Below are 16,082 nucleotides of genomic sequence, written 5' to 3' on the forward strand. Positions count from 1 at the left end.
CAAATGGTATTAATTAATAGCAAAAAAGTAAAACTTATTAATTAGTAGCAAAAGAGTAAATAAAAAAAAAAGTAAAATTTATTGTGAGCCAAATTTAGTTCATATTATATTTTGTGTTAAATTTAATACAATTTTTAGCATGTTTCAAATTTGACACATTTTACTATACTATGATAGCAGTGAGATGCTCTAATAATTCTTTGCTACCTATATTTTAGTACTAAATGTGTAACTAGAGTGAGTTTTGCCACTAAAAAAATTATATGCCAAAAAAAAAAATGAAATACTTGGATTTATACCACACCATAAAATAGTAATAATATTATTATGTCCTTTCAAAAAAGTAAAATAATATTCTGAGTTTTTAATTAATTGTTTGAGAGGGTAATAACTGAAATCATTGTCTCATTCGGAAAACGTTACCATTATATATGGCGTGGATCTTTAATATATTTATAAATGTGGGATTTACCATAGTTTTATTAGTAGGGCTTTTAGTGTTTTTCGACATGTGAATTTCGGCACGAATTTTTTTTTTTTATGATTGTGTATATTGTAGCTATTTAGAACATATTGCAAATTTTCAGAAAATTTCGAATAGATTACAGTACCGAAAATTAGGTTCAAATATGTTGTTTTCTACGCGCATAAAAAAAATTAGTCACGCTTGCAACAACATGTTTGAACCTAGTTTTCATTACTGTGAAAATTTGCAGGATGCTTTAAATAGCTACAATATATACGGTCATAAAAAAAAATCGCGTCAAAAACTGTTAAAGAGACTGTAAACACTTAGAGCCGCTTAAAGTGCTGCATGATAATTATCCTAAAATAATCATACGCCTTCGGAAAAAAAAGAGACCAATTAACCAATATTCAAGAGAAGAAACTTTTATACACATAATATATGTTATTATATCTATATTAGTTCTCACAAACAATTATAATAACAAAGAAAAGATTGCAAAAGAGTGAGACCAAGCTCGGAGTACAGTCAATGGCAGAGGAGATGAAGGTTGAGATCATCAAAAGAGAAACCATAAAACCATCTTCACCAACTCCTCCTCACCTCAAAATCCACACACTTTCCCTCTTGGATCAATTCCAACCAAAAGTTTACGGCAAATTAGTTTACTTCTATCCCCAAAACCATATCTCCTCCAACCAAAGATCATATCAGCTTAAGAAATCGTTATCGGAAACCTTGGCTCGCTTCTACCCATTAGCCGGAAGAATCAGTAACACCACCATTGATTGTAACGATGAAGGAGCTCAATACATTGAAGCTCGATACCATGGCCTTCTCTCAACTTTTCTAAAGCAACAGCCAGACACACTCCAACAATTCTCTGCAGCGAAAATCCAGTCGCCGGAGTCAGACTCATGGCCACTACTGCTTGTTCAAGCTACTTTCTTCCACTGTGGCGGTTTGGCCCTCAGTATCTGCTTGTCCCACAAATCCTGCGACGCAACTAGCATAGGAATATTCATGAAAAGTTGGGCTGAAATCTCAAACGGGTCTCGACAAACAGTGTTCCCAGAGTTCAATGGTACCTCCTACTTCCCTCCGGCGAAATTTTCCACCCAGAGGCCTGCCTTGGAGTTAAAAAAAGTGGAGTTAGTCACTAAGAGGTTTGTGTTTGATAAATCAAAGCTTGTGAAACTCAAAGTCGAAATAGCCAGCCATAGCGTCCAGAAACCTACTAGGGTCGAGGTAGTCACTGCTCTAATATGGAAATGTATCATGGGTGCGTCGAGATCGAACGCTAGTGGACCAAAAAGGTTTGTGTTGAAAAAAGCTATAAACATACGCAAAAGGGTTGACCCGCCATTGCCGGAACACTTGGTGGGGAACATCGTTGGATCCTTCGCTGCATGGACGGAGGAACATGAACAGGAAGCGACCCTGCAGGGTTTGATAGCTTTGTTAAGAAAAGGAATAAGAGAATATAGTGAAACCAAGGCCAAAAGGCTTCGAGAAGAAGGTGCATCAGAGATGATATATAAGGATTTGAAAGAGGCATCTGAGTTGTTTAGAAGTGAAGATACTAAGGTGTTGATTTTCACGAGTTTGTGTAACTTTGAGTTGTATGAAGCGGCTGACTTTGGGTGGGGAAAGCCGATTTGGGTGACTGTTCCGGCTGTCGAAGTTCATGGAAATTTGATCTATTTGATGGACACAAAAGACGGAGGAGTTGAGGCTTTAGTTTCTTTGACAAAAGAGGACATGTCTTTGTTTGAGACTGACCCTCACCTTCTTACATTTACAAACTCTAAAGTTTGGTTTCATTCTCGTTGTTAATTACAATAATGTTGCTCTGGACTGTATATATGTTTATTGTACTATTACCTTCATTTTATTTTTGGAAAAAAAAAACTATTACCTTCCTTTTTTTTTCGGAATATATCATTATTCAAGATTGAACATAATTATACAATTAGGTGGAATGATAACTTCCAACCTAATAAGTTTTTCGTCTAGACTAAAAGCATGTTAAATTAATCTATGAATCATATTGTAAAAAATACGGGTAATATGAGAAAAAGATGTCTCCAGAAATTTAAACAAAAAAGCTTAATTCAAAAAGAAAACTGAAAGTCTGGAAACTTAATCCTACAATAGCCACCAGCAAATCTAGTTAGAGCTGAAAAAATTCCACCCATAGAGCAAACACTTTTGCTTGATAGGTAGGCTAAAAGATAGGGAAATTTACAAAAATGCACTAAAAGTTAAAAAAAATCTGAAAAATACGGTACCTTACAAAAATACGGAATTTTTGGATAAAAACACGGAATGGCAAAATTGTAAATACGGAGTGGCAAAATCATAAATAAAAGCTGTAAAATACAATTTCTTGTGATCAACGTTTACAAACTAGTAAATATATGTTACGAACTTGTAAATATCTGTTACGTGTTTGTAAATAATATTTTCAAAATCAGTTATAGAATTGTAGATTTTTTTTTTTTTTTTTTTTGTAGATAAAACTTACAAACAAATTTGTAACTAAATTTTTTATTTTTGTAACAATAATTTACAAATCTAGTTTTACAACTAAGAACGATATTTTTGTAACTAATATTTACGAAAATATTTTATAGTTAAGAAATCATAAACAAAATATACATAAAATTATTATACTTTTTCATATTGTTACAATATTGTACCAAAAAATTACATGAAACATCATATTTATGCTATACAACTTAAAAATATAAATTTAAGATATTCATTATTTATAAAACACTTTATTGAATATAGTGGTGAAATACAATATTTTTCTTTAAACAAGTTTTACATTTTTGTAACAACAATTTACAAAACTAATTTCACAATTAAAAAGTTTATTTTTGTAACTCACATTTACATAAATATTTATAAATTAATTTAACATGATTATTACAAAGATTTACAAAACTAATTTTTTAACTTTAAATATATTTTTGTAACAAAACTTGAAACTTGGATTAGATTATGATTTTGGTTTAACATGGAGTGTTGAGACTTGACTAGCTATGATTTAAAAAATATATATAATATTTTTATAAAGAATAATAATATTGTGATTATCTTTAACTATATATTGTAACATATAGTTATTAATGTTAATTTTAATTAACAGTATATTTGTAATTTGTATAAATATTTATTTATTTTTTGAGTAATTGTATAAATATTAATAAATATATTTATTTTAAATAAAATAAATTACTTTATTTTATTTTATTTTATTGAAGGTAGTAACTATAATTATTATTACTTTTATTATTATATTATTTGATATACCTAATTCTTATTAAAAATTGAAATAAAAAAGTAAAACAAATGGTTAATATATATATATATATACACACACGGGTGGTAGGTAGTGAATGCCGTATTTTTGTAATTTGTTAACATTACCGTATAAAACGAATTTTTTTTTAGATTACGGTAGAAGATGTAATTAACCCTAAAAGATACCTATATATTAAACCAACAAAGATAAGTAAAATAATTATATGATTATAGAGAAAAAAATAAAAACCGCAAATGGAGTAAATCTCTAACCAAATGGATTTTCCTTTCGTTAGGAACTCAAATTTGACTTATAAAGCAGTAGTGTCTAATTTTAGGTAAAATTAATTCCAATTCTTGTATATTAAGGTGGAGTGTGTGAGGAGCTAAGTCATTTAAGAGATCTGTCTAAAATTGTTTACAAGATTGGAGAGACTAGAATGAGACAAAAATAAACTATATGATAGGGAAAAATTGACAATAATTCACAACAATAATAATAAGGGGTCTTTGGCAAAATGGCCTCTTTTGATAGTGCAATTTGCACTATGGCCTAGTTTCAATAGTTTTTAGCTAAATGGCCTCTTTTATTAATGAACTTTTTATATTTTTACCCTTAAAATAAAATAATAATAACTTAAAACAAAAACCCTAATAATAACTATCATCTTCTTCCTCTCACCCATCCACCTACACCCATCCACAACCACCCATTATAATCCCCCCCACCACCACTACCACCACCGCCGACCACCGCCCCCTACCGCTGGCGAACACTGTTCATCACCGGCTGCCACAATTTCTCCACAAATCCAGCCACTACTCATTCAAAAGGTTGGTTTATAGAGCTTTTTTTTATTTTTATAAAATATGAGATTTTTTATATTATTTTTGTAGATTTAAAATGCAAAATGATTGTTTTAGTATGTTGAAAGTATAAGTAAGGATTTATGTTTATTTCTGGAGTTTTATGGAGGTTAAAGCTTGAAAATCTGAAAAAATTAATGGTGGTTTAGGTTATTTTCGAGATAGAAAAATCCAGAATTTTTCGACAGCTTGTCTAATTTTTCAACAAGGAGTTTAAATTTTAGACCAGTTGTCTAAATTTTAGACCAGTAGTCGTATTTTTTCGACCACCTGTCTAAAATTTAGACAAGTAGTCTAATTTTTAGACGGGTTGTCGAATTATCAGACAGGTTGTCTAATTTTCAAACAGGTTGTCGAATTTCTAGATTTTTCAACTTGATTTTTATTTTTTTATATAACTTTTTAATCAGAGTAATATCAATAATTTATATTTGTTTATTGTATTATTATTTTCAGATGTCTTTAAAAAATATTGTAATATTATGTGATGGAATGTGGAAAAAGAATGAGGACTCGTGGAAATGGATTTCAAATGGCTCACGATCAAGATCAATTTTGGTACAAACTAACCTAACTTATGAGGAGTTAGTTGAACATATTTATGAAGTTACAGAAATCGATCGCAACCTCTTCGATATAGAATTAACTTACAAGATAACGACAATGGTGGAGATTGAACCAATTGCAATAAAAAATAGTAGAGACATTGTTAGTTTCTTTACTTGGCAAGAGCGCGATTTGGTTCCGTTATGTGTGGGTTTGATCAAGAAGATGGAAAATATGCTCATTAAGGATAAACTTGTTACTAATATTGATTCTACTACAAATATTGATTCTATTGCAAACATTTCTATTGATGATGATTTTGATGATGCTGGTTTAAACGATGATAACAATGTTGATTTAGATGATGACGATGATGACAACGATAACGACAACGATGATGATGATGAGGGGGAAAGAAACAATATTGATGATGGTTTTGTTGAGGTAAATTTGAATGTCCCATGTCTTGAAAATAGAACTTTTGATGATTCCTTTGACGATGCATACATATGTAATGTTCTTGATGCTAGTTATGCACCTCACACTCTTGAAGATAACCATTTACCACGTCCTCGTGTATCCCCTAGTGATCATTATAATGAAAGAAGTCATGTTAGTAGTACACCATGCTCAAATGCAACAAGTATTGATGAAGATATTTTTTGTGTTGGTCAATATTTTGTGGATAAGAAAGAGTTGAAGATGAAAGTACACATGCTTACTATACGACGAAACTTTGAATTCAAAGTGAAAAAATCAAATAAGAAATTAGTGGTTTTGGTTTGTGTTGACCCCAATTGTAAGTGGAGAATTCGTGCGACAAAGACATGTGCAACAGGTTTGTTTGTTATTCGCAAGCATTGTAATGAACACACTTGTTCTTTAGAAATGCGACAAAATCATCATCGGCAAGCAACTTGTTCTATTATTGCAGAGCACTTGAAAGCGAGATATGAAGGTGTGAAAAAAGGTCCAAATCCAGCACAAATAGTTAATGAGATGAACAAGAATCTTGGTGTAAAGTGTAGTTATTGGAAGGCAAGAAAGTGTGCACATGAACTTATAAGGGGTTTAGCGGCAAACAGTTATCCAAAACTCCCATCTTACTTGTACATGGTCCAAAAGTCTAATCCTGGTACGTACACTAGATTAATTGTTGATGAAGAACAGAAATTCAAATATTTATTTTTGTCTTTGGGAGTATCCATTAGAGGTTTTCGTTACATGAGAAAATTTATATCTATTGATGGAACTCATTTGAAAAACCAATTTGGAGGAAATTTACTCATTGCAACTGCACAAGATGGAAATTTTCAAATTTATCCTCTTGCTTTTGGTATTGTTGATTCTGAGAATGATGCATCTTGGAATTGGTTTTTGACATGCTTACGAGATCAAGTGCATGATACTACTGATTTAGTGTTTATATCTGATACACACAAAAGCACTATAAAGGGAGTTCGAAATGTATTTAAAAATGCTTACCATGGAGCTTGTATGTGGCATCTTGGAAAAAATATAAAGACAAAATTTAGTGGTAAAGGTTTGAAAAAGTTGTTTGAGAAGACGGCAAAAGCGTACAGAGTTTCAGAGTTCACAAAATTATTTGCCGAGATTTCTACAAAAAAACCAAGTCTGGCAACATACCTGAAGAATGCATCTTTTGAAAGCTGGTCCAGATGTCATTTCCATGGTAATCGATACAACATCATGACCACCAACAATTCTGAGTCATTGAACCAAGTTTTTAGAGAAGCTCGAGAATGGCCCATCATTCCTTTATTGGAGGAAATTATCACTACACTCTCCAGATGGTTCTATGAGAGAAGGACAAATGAAAATTATTGTCCAACACCACTTACAATTGACGCAGAAGATATAATGAGACAAAGATACGAACAATCAAGGTACATGAGAGTTACACCCATTAATCTAAGTGAGTTCCATGTTAAAGGTGAGCCACTAGACGGTCTAGTTAATATTGAGGAACATTCTTGTACATGTCAAGAGTTTGACATTGATAAGATTCCATGTATTCATGGCATCGCTGCAGCAATGCATCGTGGAGTAAATGTTTATAGTCTATGCTCAAAATTCTACACGACTGAATTTTGGAGGATGGCTTATGCAGAATCTATTTACCCTTTACCACCTGAAATAGAATGGCTTCTTCCAGAAGAGGTTAAGTCTCAAGTCATTATCAAACCAGTTAAGTTAATTCCCCCATGGAGACCAAAGAATAAACGAATTCCTTCGAGAGGAGAGTTTCCAAAGGAGAAAAGTAATTCTGCACCTGAATCGTCATCAAAGAAAGTAAAGGGTAAGGTTTCTGATGTTGATGGGGGAAAAAGCAACGGAAGTGTTCCAATTGTGGATGTTATGGGCACAGCAAAACCACATGCAAGAAGTGATTATTTTTCAATTTATTTTGGACTTGGTTTGATGTTTAATGTTTTGATAATATTGTGTGATTTCATATTTTGGACTTGGTTTGATATTGAGATATATGTTCTTTTATTGTGTTATTGGAGCCTTTTTAGACATTTCAAACATTTTAAACAGGCAGTCGAAATTTTAGACAAGCTGTCGAAATCTTTAGACAGGCAGTCGAAATTTTAGACAAGCTGTCGAAAGCTTTAGACAGGCAGTCGAAATTTTAGACTAGCTGTCGAAAGCTTTAGACAAGTAGTCGAAATTTTAGACTAGCTGTCGAAATTTTTAGACAAGCAGTCGAAATTTCAGACTAGCTGTCGAAAGTTTTAAGACAGGCAGTCGAAATTTTAGACTAGCTGTCGAAAGTCATGGCTAATTGTCAAAAATGTATAATGAATTAAGATCCAATTCGACATGATAAAGTGTTGTTCTAATACTATAAACACAATCATCATAATAGTACCTCAATAGATTATCTACCACTCAATCCTTGATCATCATAGTAGTTTGATTGAAAAATGTACCACTCAATCTGTAATCATCATAATCTCATAAAGATCAAGCTTTGTTTAACTTTATGAAATGTTAAACAAGTTGTCGAAAGTCATGGCTAATTGTCAAAAAGGTATAATGAATTAAGATCCAATTCTACATGATAAAGTGTTGTTCTAATACTATAAATACAATCATCATAATAGTACCTCAATAGATTATCTACCACTCAATCCTTGATCATCATAGTAGTTTGATTGAAATATGTACCACTCAATCTGTAATCATCATAATCTCATAAAGATTAAGTTTTTTTTAACTTTATAAAATGTTAGACAAGTTGTCGAAATTCATGGCTAATTGTCAAAAATTTATAATGAATTAAGATCCAATTCGACATGATAAAGTGTTGTTTTAATACTATAAACACAATCATCATAATAGTACCTCAATAGATTATCTACCACTAAATCCTTGATCATCATATAGTAGTTTGATTGAAATATGTACCACTCAATCTGTAATCATCATAATCTCATAAAGATTAAGTTTTGTTTAAATTTATAAAATGTTAGACAAGTTGTCGAAATTCATGGCTAATTGTCAAAAATGTATAATGAATTAAGATCTAATTCGACATGATAAAGTGTTGTTCTAATACTATAGACACAATCATCATAATAGTACATCAATAGATTATCTACCACTAAATCCTTGATCATCATAGTAGTTTGATTGAAATATGTACCACTCAATCTGTAATCATCATAATCTCATAAAGATTAAGCTTTGTTTAACTTTATAAAATGTTAGACAAGTTGTCGAAATTCATGGCTAATTGTCAAAAATGTATAATGAATAGATTATCTACCACTCAATCCTTGATATATGTTCTTTTATTGTGTTATTGGAGCCTTTTTAGACATTTCAAACATTTTAGACAGGCAGTCAAAATTTTAGACAAGCTGTCAAAAGCTTTAGACAGGCAGTCGAAATTTTAGACAAGCTGTCGAAAGCTTTAGACAGGCAGTCGAATTTTTAGACAAGTTGTCGAAATTTTAGACAGGCAGTCGAAATTTTAGACTAGCCGTTGAAAGCTTTAGACAGGTAGTCGAAATTTTAGACTAGCTGTCGAAATTTTTAGACAAGCAGTCAAATTTTCAGACTAGCTGTCGAAAGTTTTAGACAGACTGTCGAAATATAACACAAAGAAGTCTAAAACAGAATCATCCAACATAAGTAGTCTATAACAATTTGTGGTATACCAGAACTGTTTTATACATAAACAAAATACCATTCCATTGCCTTTGCTAATAAATATCCAATACAAGTCATACTATAAGAGTTTGATACATAAACAAAATACAATTCCAGATTTTCCTTTACTATGGATCCCAATCTCTATTGTAGATTTCACATGACATTTTTTTTCGAAAGAAGACAATATTGTCATCGTGAACATAATTCATGTTTAGCCCGCACATGTCGAACTCGATATGCTTGATGGCAAATATTCCACAATCTCCGCTGCATAAAGCAATTACAATTATATAACTCGTTCAAAATTAATCAAATCACATACAAATGTTCGGATGAAGTACCTGGATTGGTCTTGAGGAATGTCACACAACCTTCGACATGTAAATGGCTCAGGAATTTTGTGAAGACGACCCATAAACTTACCACTTTGACGAAGCAAGTACGGTAGCATGCACCGGAAAGGCTCCAAGTGTTTGACCAATTTTTGATTAGGTGTGAGGTTTATATTACTATCGAACACTACAATCTCCCACTTCTCCAACTTGACAGCCAAAGATACCCAATGTTTTCCTTCGATATTTAGTGGTGTGTAAAGTGTGTGAACATTCTCCCAAGCCTTTCCTCTAAGTGGTTTCTCACCATTAACATACTTAATAAAAACATCATCAAATACAAAGTCCTTGTAATTTTTACCTAAATTGAACTTCTCCCAATGTCCGTAAAGCCACTGAGAAAATAATTCATCAATAATGGCGACATTCTGATCAAAGAGCTCATGATACTTTTGTGATCTTTTTCTCATGCCCCATAAAGCCTCATCTATATGTTGCATTAGTAATATCATTTTAAAGGGTAGCGTAAGAAAACTTTCATTTATAATATTTGAACAAGTAAAATTAAAATACAATTATACTAACATCAGTAGACATCCATGTTGCTGGGGTAAATAACTGCTCGAAGTATTTCCTTTGGTAGCTGCCGGTTCCACAGTTAATTAACATGCTACACACATCAATTTTTAAATTGTGTTAGGCCTGTAAAGACAATCATAATGCAAGGAAAAATATTAAATTAAAGTACCTTGTGTTGTTCTCATTGAACCACTTCATAAAAGCCTCTTCCTTGTGCTCGTCAATCTTGCGAAATGGATCAACTTTGAACCCTTCACCTTTTCTAAATTTTCTCCTTTTTGTTGGGTCTGTATATGGTGTCATTAGGGCAGGAGCACATTTCCTTTTTCTCATTGGCCTAGGATGAGGAGATTTGACCTCAACTTCATTTTTGTTATTGCAAACAACATCATCACCATTAAAAGTAGGTGGAGTGACATAGCTATATGCATCTCCGCACTCACCACCATCAACTTTTATGCCATTATGTTTAGCCTCCAACTCAAACTCAGGCTGATTAGATTTACAACCAGAACTACGAACCATCATTGATAACACCAAGTCCAATTTGGAGTCCATTTCATCTTGTTGCTTCATCAACTCATCAAAACGAGTGTTCATTTTCTTCTCCAAATCAACCCATAACTTTATCACATTGCTCGAATTCTTATTTGGATTGACATTTGAAGCTGAAGGGCACATTTTTTTATCATCTGAAACATCAACCTTCTCTTCTTCCTTATTGTATTCACTCAAAACGGGACTGCAAACCTTAAGTTTTTTTAACAAAGGTATCAATCAAGTCATCGGCTTTATCATTCAATAACTCAAAATCCTTCATGTATGGTTGGCACTTCTCTAACTCAGAAGCATGGAGGATATGATGTACGTCAATCTTTCAAACAAACATATAACAGCTTAAATTTACCTTACCCATATTAAAATTAAATTCACGCATCACCAAAATGGTAATTTTGACTTACATTTCCATGAGTAAGCTTCAATGCCTGACCAATCTCTTTGTATTCGGACTCTTTTGCTTCCCAATGTAAACAACGAGGAGTCGCATTTCCTTCTTTTTGGTTTGCAAATAAATTTCCAAGTAAAAGTATTGCTTCATAAATCCAAACCTAAAAAACCAAAAATCAAAAGAGATAAATTAGACAAACTAAAGACAAGATACTGATGTTTATATTCATTCAAATATATTATTAAACAACTAACCTGAAAAATATAAGGAAAACCATATAATTTGTATGATTCTTTGATTTTTTTCCCACCAACCTTATTTTGGTACTTAACAGACTTTTTCTTCAAATTCGTCTTCAAACCATCTAATGTGAGATTATAGCATAACCTACCCCATGGATATTTGTTAAAGACATCAAAGTCCTCAACAATACCCATGTTTTCCTCCCCTATAGGTTGTGCAAGCTCATGTGCAAGCACTACTCCTTCCAAACAATAAAGCAAAGCAAGTCTCAAATGATCCCGATTTTTCTTTATGTATTTCTTCTTTTTTTTCAACTCCCCTACTAGAGTTTCTTCACTCATATCCACAAACATAGTTTCCAAATCTTTAAGAGTAATGTGTCCTATGTCCCTAAAATACTCTTTTCTAAGCCTATTACCCTTTCTTAGACTACTCAAGTTTGGGTCATTGGATTTTCCGCAATTAAAGCCACTAATCACTGCAAACTCGTGCATTGAAAACCTAACAGGCTGACTATCAATATAAAACCATAACTCATTTTCTTTATTAGTTTGTACCCAACTCTGTAAAAGAAAATGTATCAACTGCCCACTACTCTTCGCTAGATCGATTAGTTTAAGAAGATGACCAAAACAAGAAGCTGTGAATGCTTCCAAATCTTCATAACAAAGTAGTGATCGTATATTCCTCAACACTTGTATCCTATAGGCTACAAATACACGACTTGTAAAATGTTCATTCTCCATCAATATCGGTCTTAGTGATGGTATGTCTAAAGATTTCACCTGTAAAATTATAACATTATGAATCAATTATATTATTATTCTTACTTATCCAACAATGATATCATTCTATTATTTATTTATATACCTTAGACAACAACGGTGATGGTTTCAATGAATATTTTTCATTTGTCTCTTCTCTTGCATGTATTGGAAGAGAAGATGATTTTTGTGGAGACTTTTTAATTGCTTCTTCTATTGCTTGAGTTGGAGGAGAGGCCGATGTCATTGGAGACTTTTCTGTTACTTCCTTATTGATTGTTTTTTAGGAGATGCCACTAATGAAGTGCTTGAACATCCAGACACCATTTTTCTTGTAATAATACTACCTGTAAAAATATTCAGCAAGACCTGAGACAAGTAATTTACAATTTAACAGTCCAAAACTAAATACCTATTACAAAGAATGAGACAAACAATTTACAACTAACCTGTCCAAAATTAAGTACCTATTACAAAAACTGAGTCAACCAATTTAACCCGTTCACAAACCATGCTCAAAAGCTTATTGTGTAATGACCCACTAATCTAGACTAATTGGACCATTATCGAAACTATACATAAAAACTTACATTTTACGAAAATACCATAATTTATTGAGTAACTTGAAAATAAGAGTTATTTACAAAAAACGAATACTAAGAAGGATTTTGGGATCCCATTGTCTTTAAAACAAAATAAGATTTAAAATAAAAGACATTACATAATAATGCGGAAAATACATGTAAAACCATAAAAAAACATAAAAGGAGACTACATCCTCGAATCGATAACGCTCGGCCCCTTGACTCCATTCATCATCGATACACATCCTCCCAAGCATCACGAATCTTACCGCCTCTAAGCTTATTTTCCTGCACATAAACAGAAAGGAGTGAGCCTAATGCCCAGCAAGGAAAAACCTAACACATAGTCATATACACAATTTCATAAGAAAACATAAAGACTTAACATAATACATATAACATACACTTATTATAATGGCCATTATTACTTGGGGTCCCATAGACTAAACAAGCATATGCCCATGGGGTTAATGGGGTCCTACTAGCTAAGTAGGTCATATGCCCATAACCCATTTGGGGTCTTGTTAGTCATATGGGTCATATGCCCAAGCCTACATACACATATACATATCATAACACTTTTAATAACATAAACATATAGATAACATAAGCACATAACATATTAATTCTAGCCTATTTTCCTTACCAAAGTTACCGGGATAAAATGGACTGAGTTAGGACTTTTGGAACACTCCTAAAACCACAATGAACAAGGGTGAGTCTAAAGAAAGGAGATGAAATGAAAGAGAATAGGAAGACTAAACCATTAAACGAAAATATGCTTACCACCACTTAAGTGCTTAAGAACTTGGATTCCCTAACCAAAAATAAGAATAAGGTTAGGGGACTGAGTAGAAGGTTTTGAGAAAAGAAATAACATAGAATACAGAAAGGACTAGAGTTTTGGGTTTACCTCAAAGATTGCAAGATCAATCTAACATCCACCGAAATACTATAGCACTCACTTACTTCCCAAGTGTTTGATAAGCTTATGATGTTTAAGCTTATAGTTTTTCCCCAAACCAAGTGTTTACACTCTCTCACTCACTTAACACTAGCAGCCTCTGAACTTAGAGCAAATGGTGAATAATGGCTGGGTACTAGGTCCTATTTATAGAGTTTGGGAATGAAAATATCTTGATTTTACTTGAATAAAAATAATGGCTTTTTAGGTGAAAATCATTTGAATAATCGTTCAGCAGAGGCTGAAGACTCGTTCAGAAGATGCTGGACTGTTGAAGGAGTTTGAATGGCTGAAGGGAAAAGAATTCAAATGTATTTGAATTCATGCTGGTGGAGGCGATATATCGCCCCCTATAGGCGATATATCGCCTGGACCTTTGTTCCCGAGGCGACCGTGCATCGATTCGTGTTTTCCGTATCTACGTGCTGCGACATATCGCCCCCTATAGCTGCGATATATCGGCATACGCTGAATATTTAAACACGAATTTACACATTTTTAGCTGAGTTTGAATGGAGTAAACAGCCTTGACTAAGCCCTCAACGTGCTCAAAGCTGCTGACTGACCCTATACATTCAAACTTTTACCCTTATTTAATTTAATCCTCAAAAATACTAAATCCTTAATTACCATTCAAAACATGTGCTTAAAATCCTATTGGTTGATGTCTAAACCTTATAATATAATAATATATTCTTTAATATCAGACACATTAATCAAACCTTAGGTTATACTTAATATTCTTAAACTATAGGTTAAACTTAGAAAATCTATAAGTACTACTATGAGTGTCCAAATAACTCCCGGTCTGAACCAAAAATCCAAAGTAACAATGATAACACTAAACATACTATAATACTACTAAACAATTAACTAAGTAAAGTTCTTGGACTCTACATATTGTCACTACCATATATTCCTAATGAAAAACATACAAACAAATACTCTATCCTAATAAATTTATTCATGCATTGTGCCTATTCTAGTAAATAACCCAATTGATTTGTTCAGAAATCACAATTCAATGCAAGAAACCAATCAATAACCCAATAAATGATATATATATATATATATTTGTAATTTTATGTTTTTTATTTTTTAAAATTTGAATATATAGAGATGATGGGTTTTGTCAATCTTGTCTTGTCGTGACCCAACTTTACAATAAGCAAGCACATTAAGTGTTGGGGACCAATTCAGGGTTAACCTACTACTACTTCTACCCTAGTTAGCTAGGCCTATTATTCTCAATATTCACCTTCAATTATTACTCTATAATATGTCATTTTTAGACCTATACCAAAATTTAAAATAACGTTCTATATTTGTTATCCTATGCAGATGGAGACCAAATAGTAAATATAAATAAAATTTGAGGGCCAAAATTATGAAATTTTAAATTTTAGGGGCTCAAAATGAAACTATGTTAATGGCTCTCGATAGGGTGGTGAAGGGAATAACGAGTCCAATCCATATTGCTTATGGAATCAGAAAAAAGCTGATGAGCAATCAAACTAATCTGCCATCAAGTGTTTGTTATTATTCTAATATATGCATACCATAAATTAACAGTAAAGGACAAGAAATCTAAAAATCAATGAGTTATGCATATAAGTCATAATCCTTCAAGGCCGCAGGAAATTTTTTTTCCTTAGTACTGGCTGTGTATCAAACCTGAAACTCAGGAACAGGTCACTTGAGTTCCTCACAAGTGTATATCCTCCAAATTGCAAAAGAGTAAGAATCTGCATCACAAGAATACAAATAAATGATAAACGAAGAGTACTTGGTAATACTCTATATAATCAGTAAAACAAAACATCAATTAAAAAACAAATACATAAACACATATATATAGAGAGAGAGAGTAACAGAGAGACGGGAGGGAGGGAGGGAGAAGAGTGACTGAAGGAGAAGAGGAAGGGTGGCTTGCCGTGAGTGAGGAGAGGGATGGATGGGTTGCTCGGGTTCGGGAGCCGTGCGTGAAGGAGAAGACCTCCGTGAGTGGCGGGGCGCTGTGCGTCGCCGTGAGCCGTGCGTGAAGGAGAGTTTTAGGATTTAGGGATTTGTGGATTTTAGGGATTTTTGATGTTTTGGATTTTTTTTTATTTTTTTTCTGTCAAAGTAAATGAAATGGTAAATGGGTAAAATTATACCCACTCATTTAAAAAAGATGCCATTTACCTAAAATATTTTGAAAGTAGGTTATTGTGCAAAATACACTATAAAAGGGGTCTATTTTCACCAATTTCTCTAATAATAATGATTATAATTAATGAATTTAGTTTAGA

The 16,082-nt window shown here is 32.6% G+C and overlaps 3 protein-coding genes and 1 long non-coding RNA gene across 4 annotated transcripts; 2 read left to right on the forward strand and 2 right to left on the reverse strand.

Moving 5' to 3' along the window:
• Positions 1-829: 829 nt before the first annotated feature.
• On the forward strand, positions 830-2,355 carry LOC133782137 (BAHD acyltransferase BIA1-like). Its single transcript, XM_062221349.1, has one exon. It carries the CDS (start codon positions 998-1,000, stop codon positions 2,300-2,302), a length of 1,305 nt encoding a protein of 434 aa, XP_062077333.1. The 5' UTR covers positions 830-997; the 3' UTR covers positions 2,303-2,355.
• Positions 2,356-5,416: 3,061 nt separating this feature from the next.
• Positions 5,417-7,851, forward strand: LOC133781395 (uncharacterized). Its single transcript, XM_062220367.1, has 2 exons — positions 5,417-7,598; positions 7,754-7,851. Exons 1-2 carry the CDS (start codon positions 5,417-5,419, stop codon positions 7,849-7,851), a joined length of 2,280 nt encoding a protein of 759 aa, XP_062076351.1.
• A 1,510-nt stretch (positions 7,852-9,361) lies between these two features.
• Positions 9,362-9,938, reverse strand: LOC133782148 (uncharacterized). The gene is made up of 2 exons (XR_009870348.1): positions 9,718-9,938; positions 9,362-9,643 (listed from the first exon to the last, which is right to left on the reverse strand). It is a non-coding gene; the product is annotated as an uncharacterized LOC133782148 (long non-coding RNA).
• Positions 9,939-10,174: 236 nt separating this feature from the next.
• LOC133781399 (uncharacterized) lies at positions 10,175-11,203 on the reverse strand. Its single transcript, XM_062220371.1, has 4 exons — positions 11,195-11,203; positions 10,457-11,037; positions 10,294-10,378; positions 10,175-10,195 (listed from the first exon to the last, which is right to left on the reverse strand). Exons 1-4 carry the CDS (start codon positions 11,201-11,203, stop codon positions 10,175-10,177), a joined length of 696 nt encoding a protein of 231 aa, XP_062076355.1.
• Positions 11,204-16,082: the final 4,879 nt, after the last annotated feature.

Source organism: Humulus lupulus, chromosome 1 (assembly GCF_963169125.1).
Source record: "Humulus lupulus chromosome 1, drHumLupu1.1, whole genome shotgun sequence".
Taxonomy (NCBI): Eukaryota; Viridiplantae; Streptophyta; class Magnoliopsida; order Rosales; family Cannabaceae; genus Humulus; species Humulus lupulus.

What these genes read in the sequence shown, in the direction of transcription:
- LOC133781399 (XM_062220371.1), bottom strand. An exon ending in TTCAATGAGAACAACACAAG is followed by an intron (nt 10,379 to 10,456) that starts GTACTTTAATTT and finishes TGATGTGTGTAG; the next exon opens with CATGTTAATTAACTGTGGAA. An exon ending in CAACATGGATGTCTACTGAT is followed by an intron (nt 10,196 to 10,293) that starts GTTAGTATAATT and finishes TGCAACATATAG; the next exon opens with ATGAGGCTTTATGGGGCATG.
- LOC133782137 (XM_062221349.1), top strand. Translation starts at nt 998, where the DNA reads ATGGCAGAGGAGATGAAGGTTGAGATCATCAAAAGAGAAACCATAAAA.
- LOC133781395 (XM_062220367.1), top strand. Translation starts at nt 5,417, where the DNA reads ATGGAAAATATGCTCATTAAGGATAAACTTGTTACTAATATTGATTCT. An exon ending in AGCAAAACCACATGCAAGAA is followed by an intron (nt 7,599 to 7,753) that starts GTGATTATTTTT and finishes CATTTTAAACAG; the next exon opens with GCAGTCGAAATTTTAGACAA.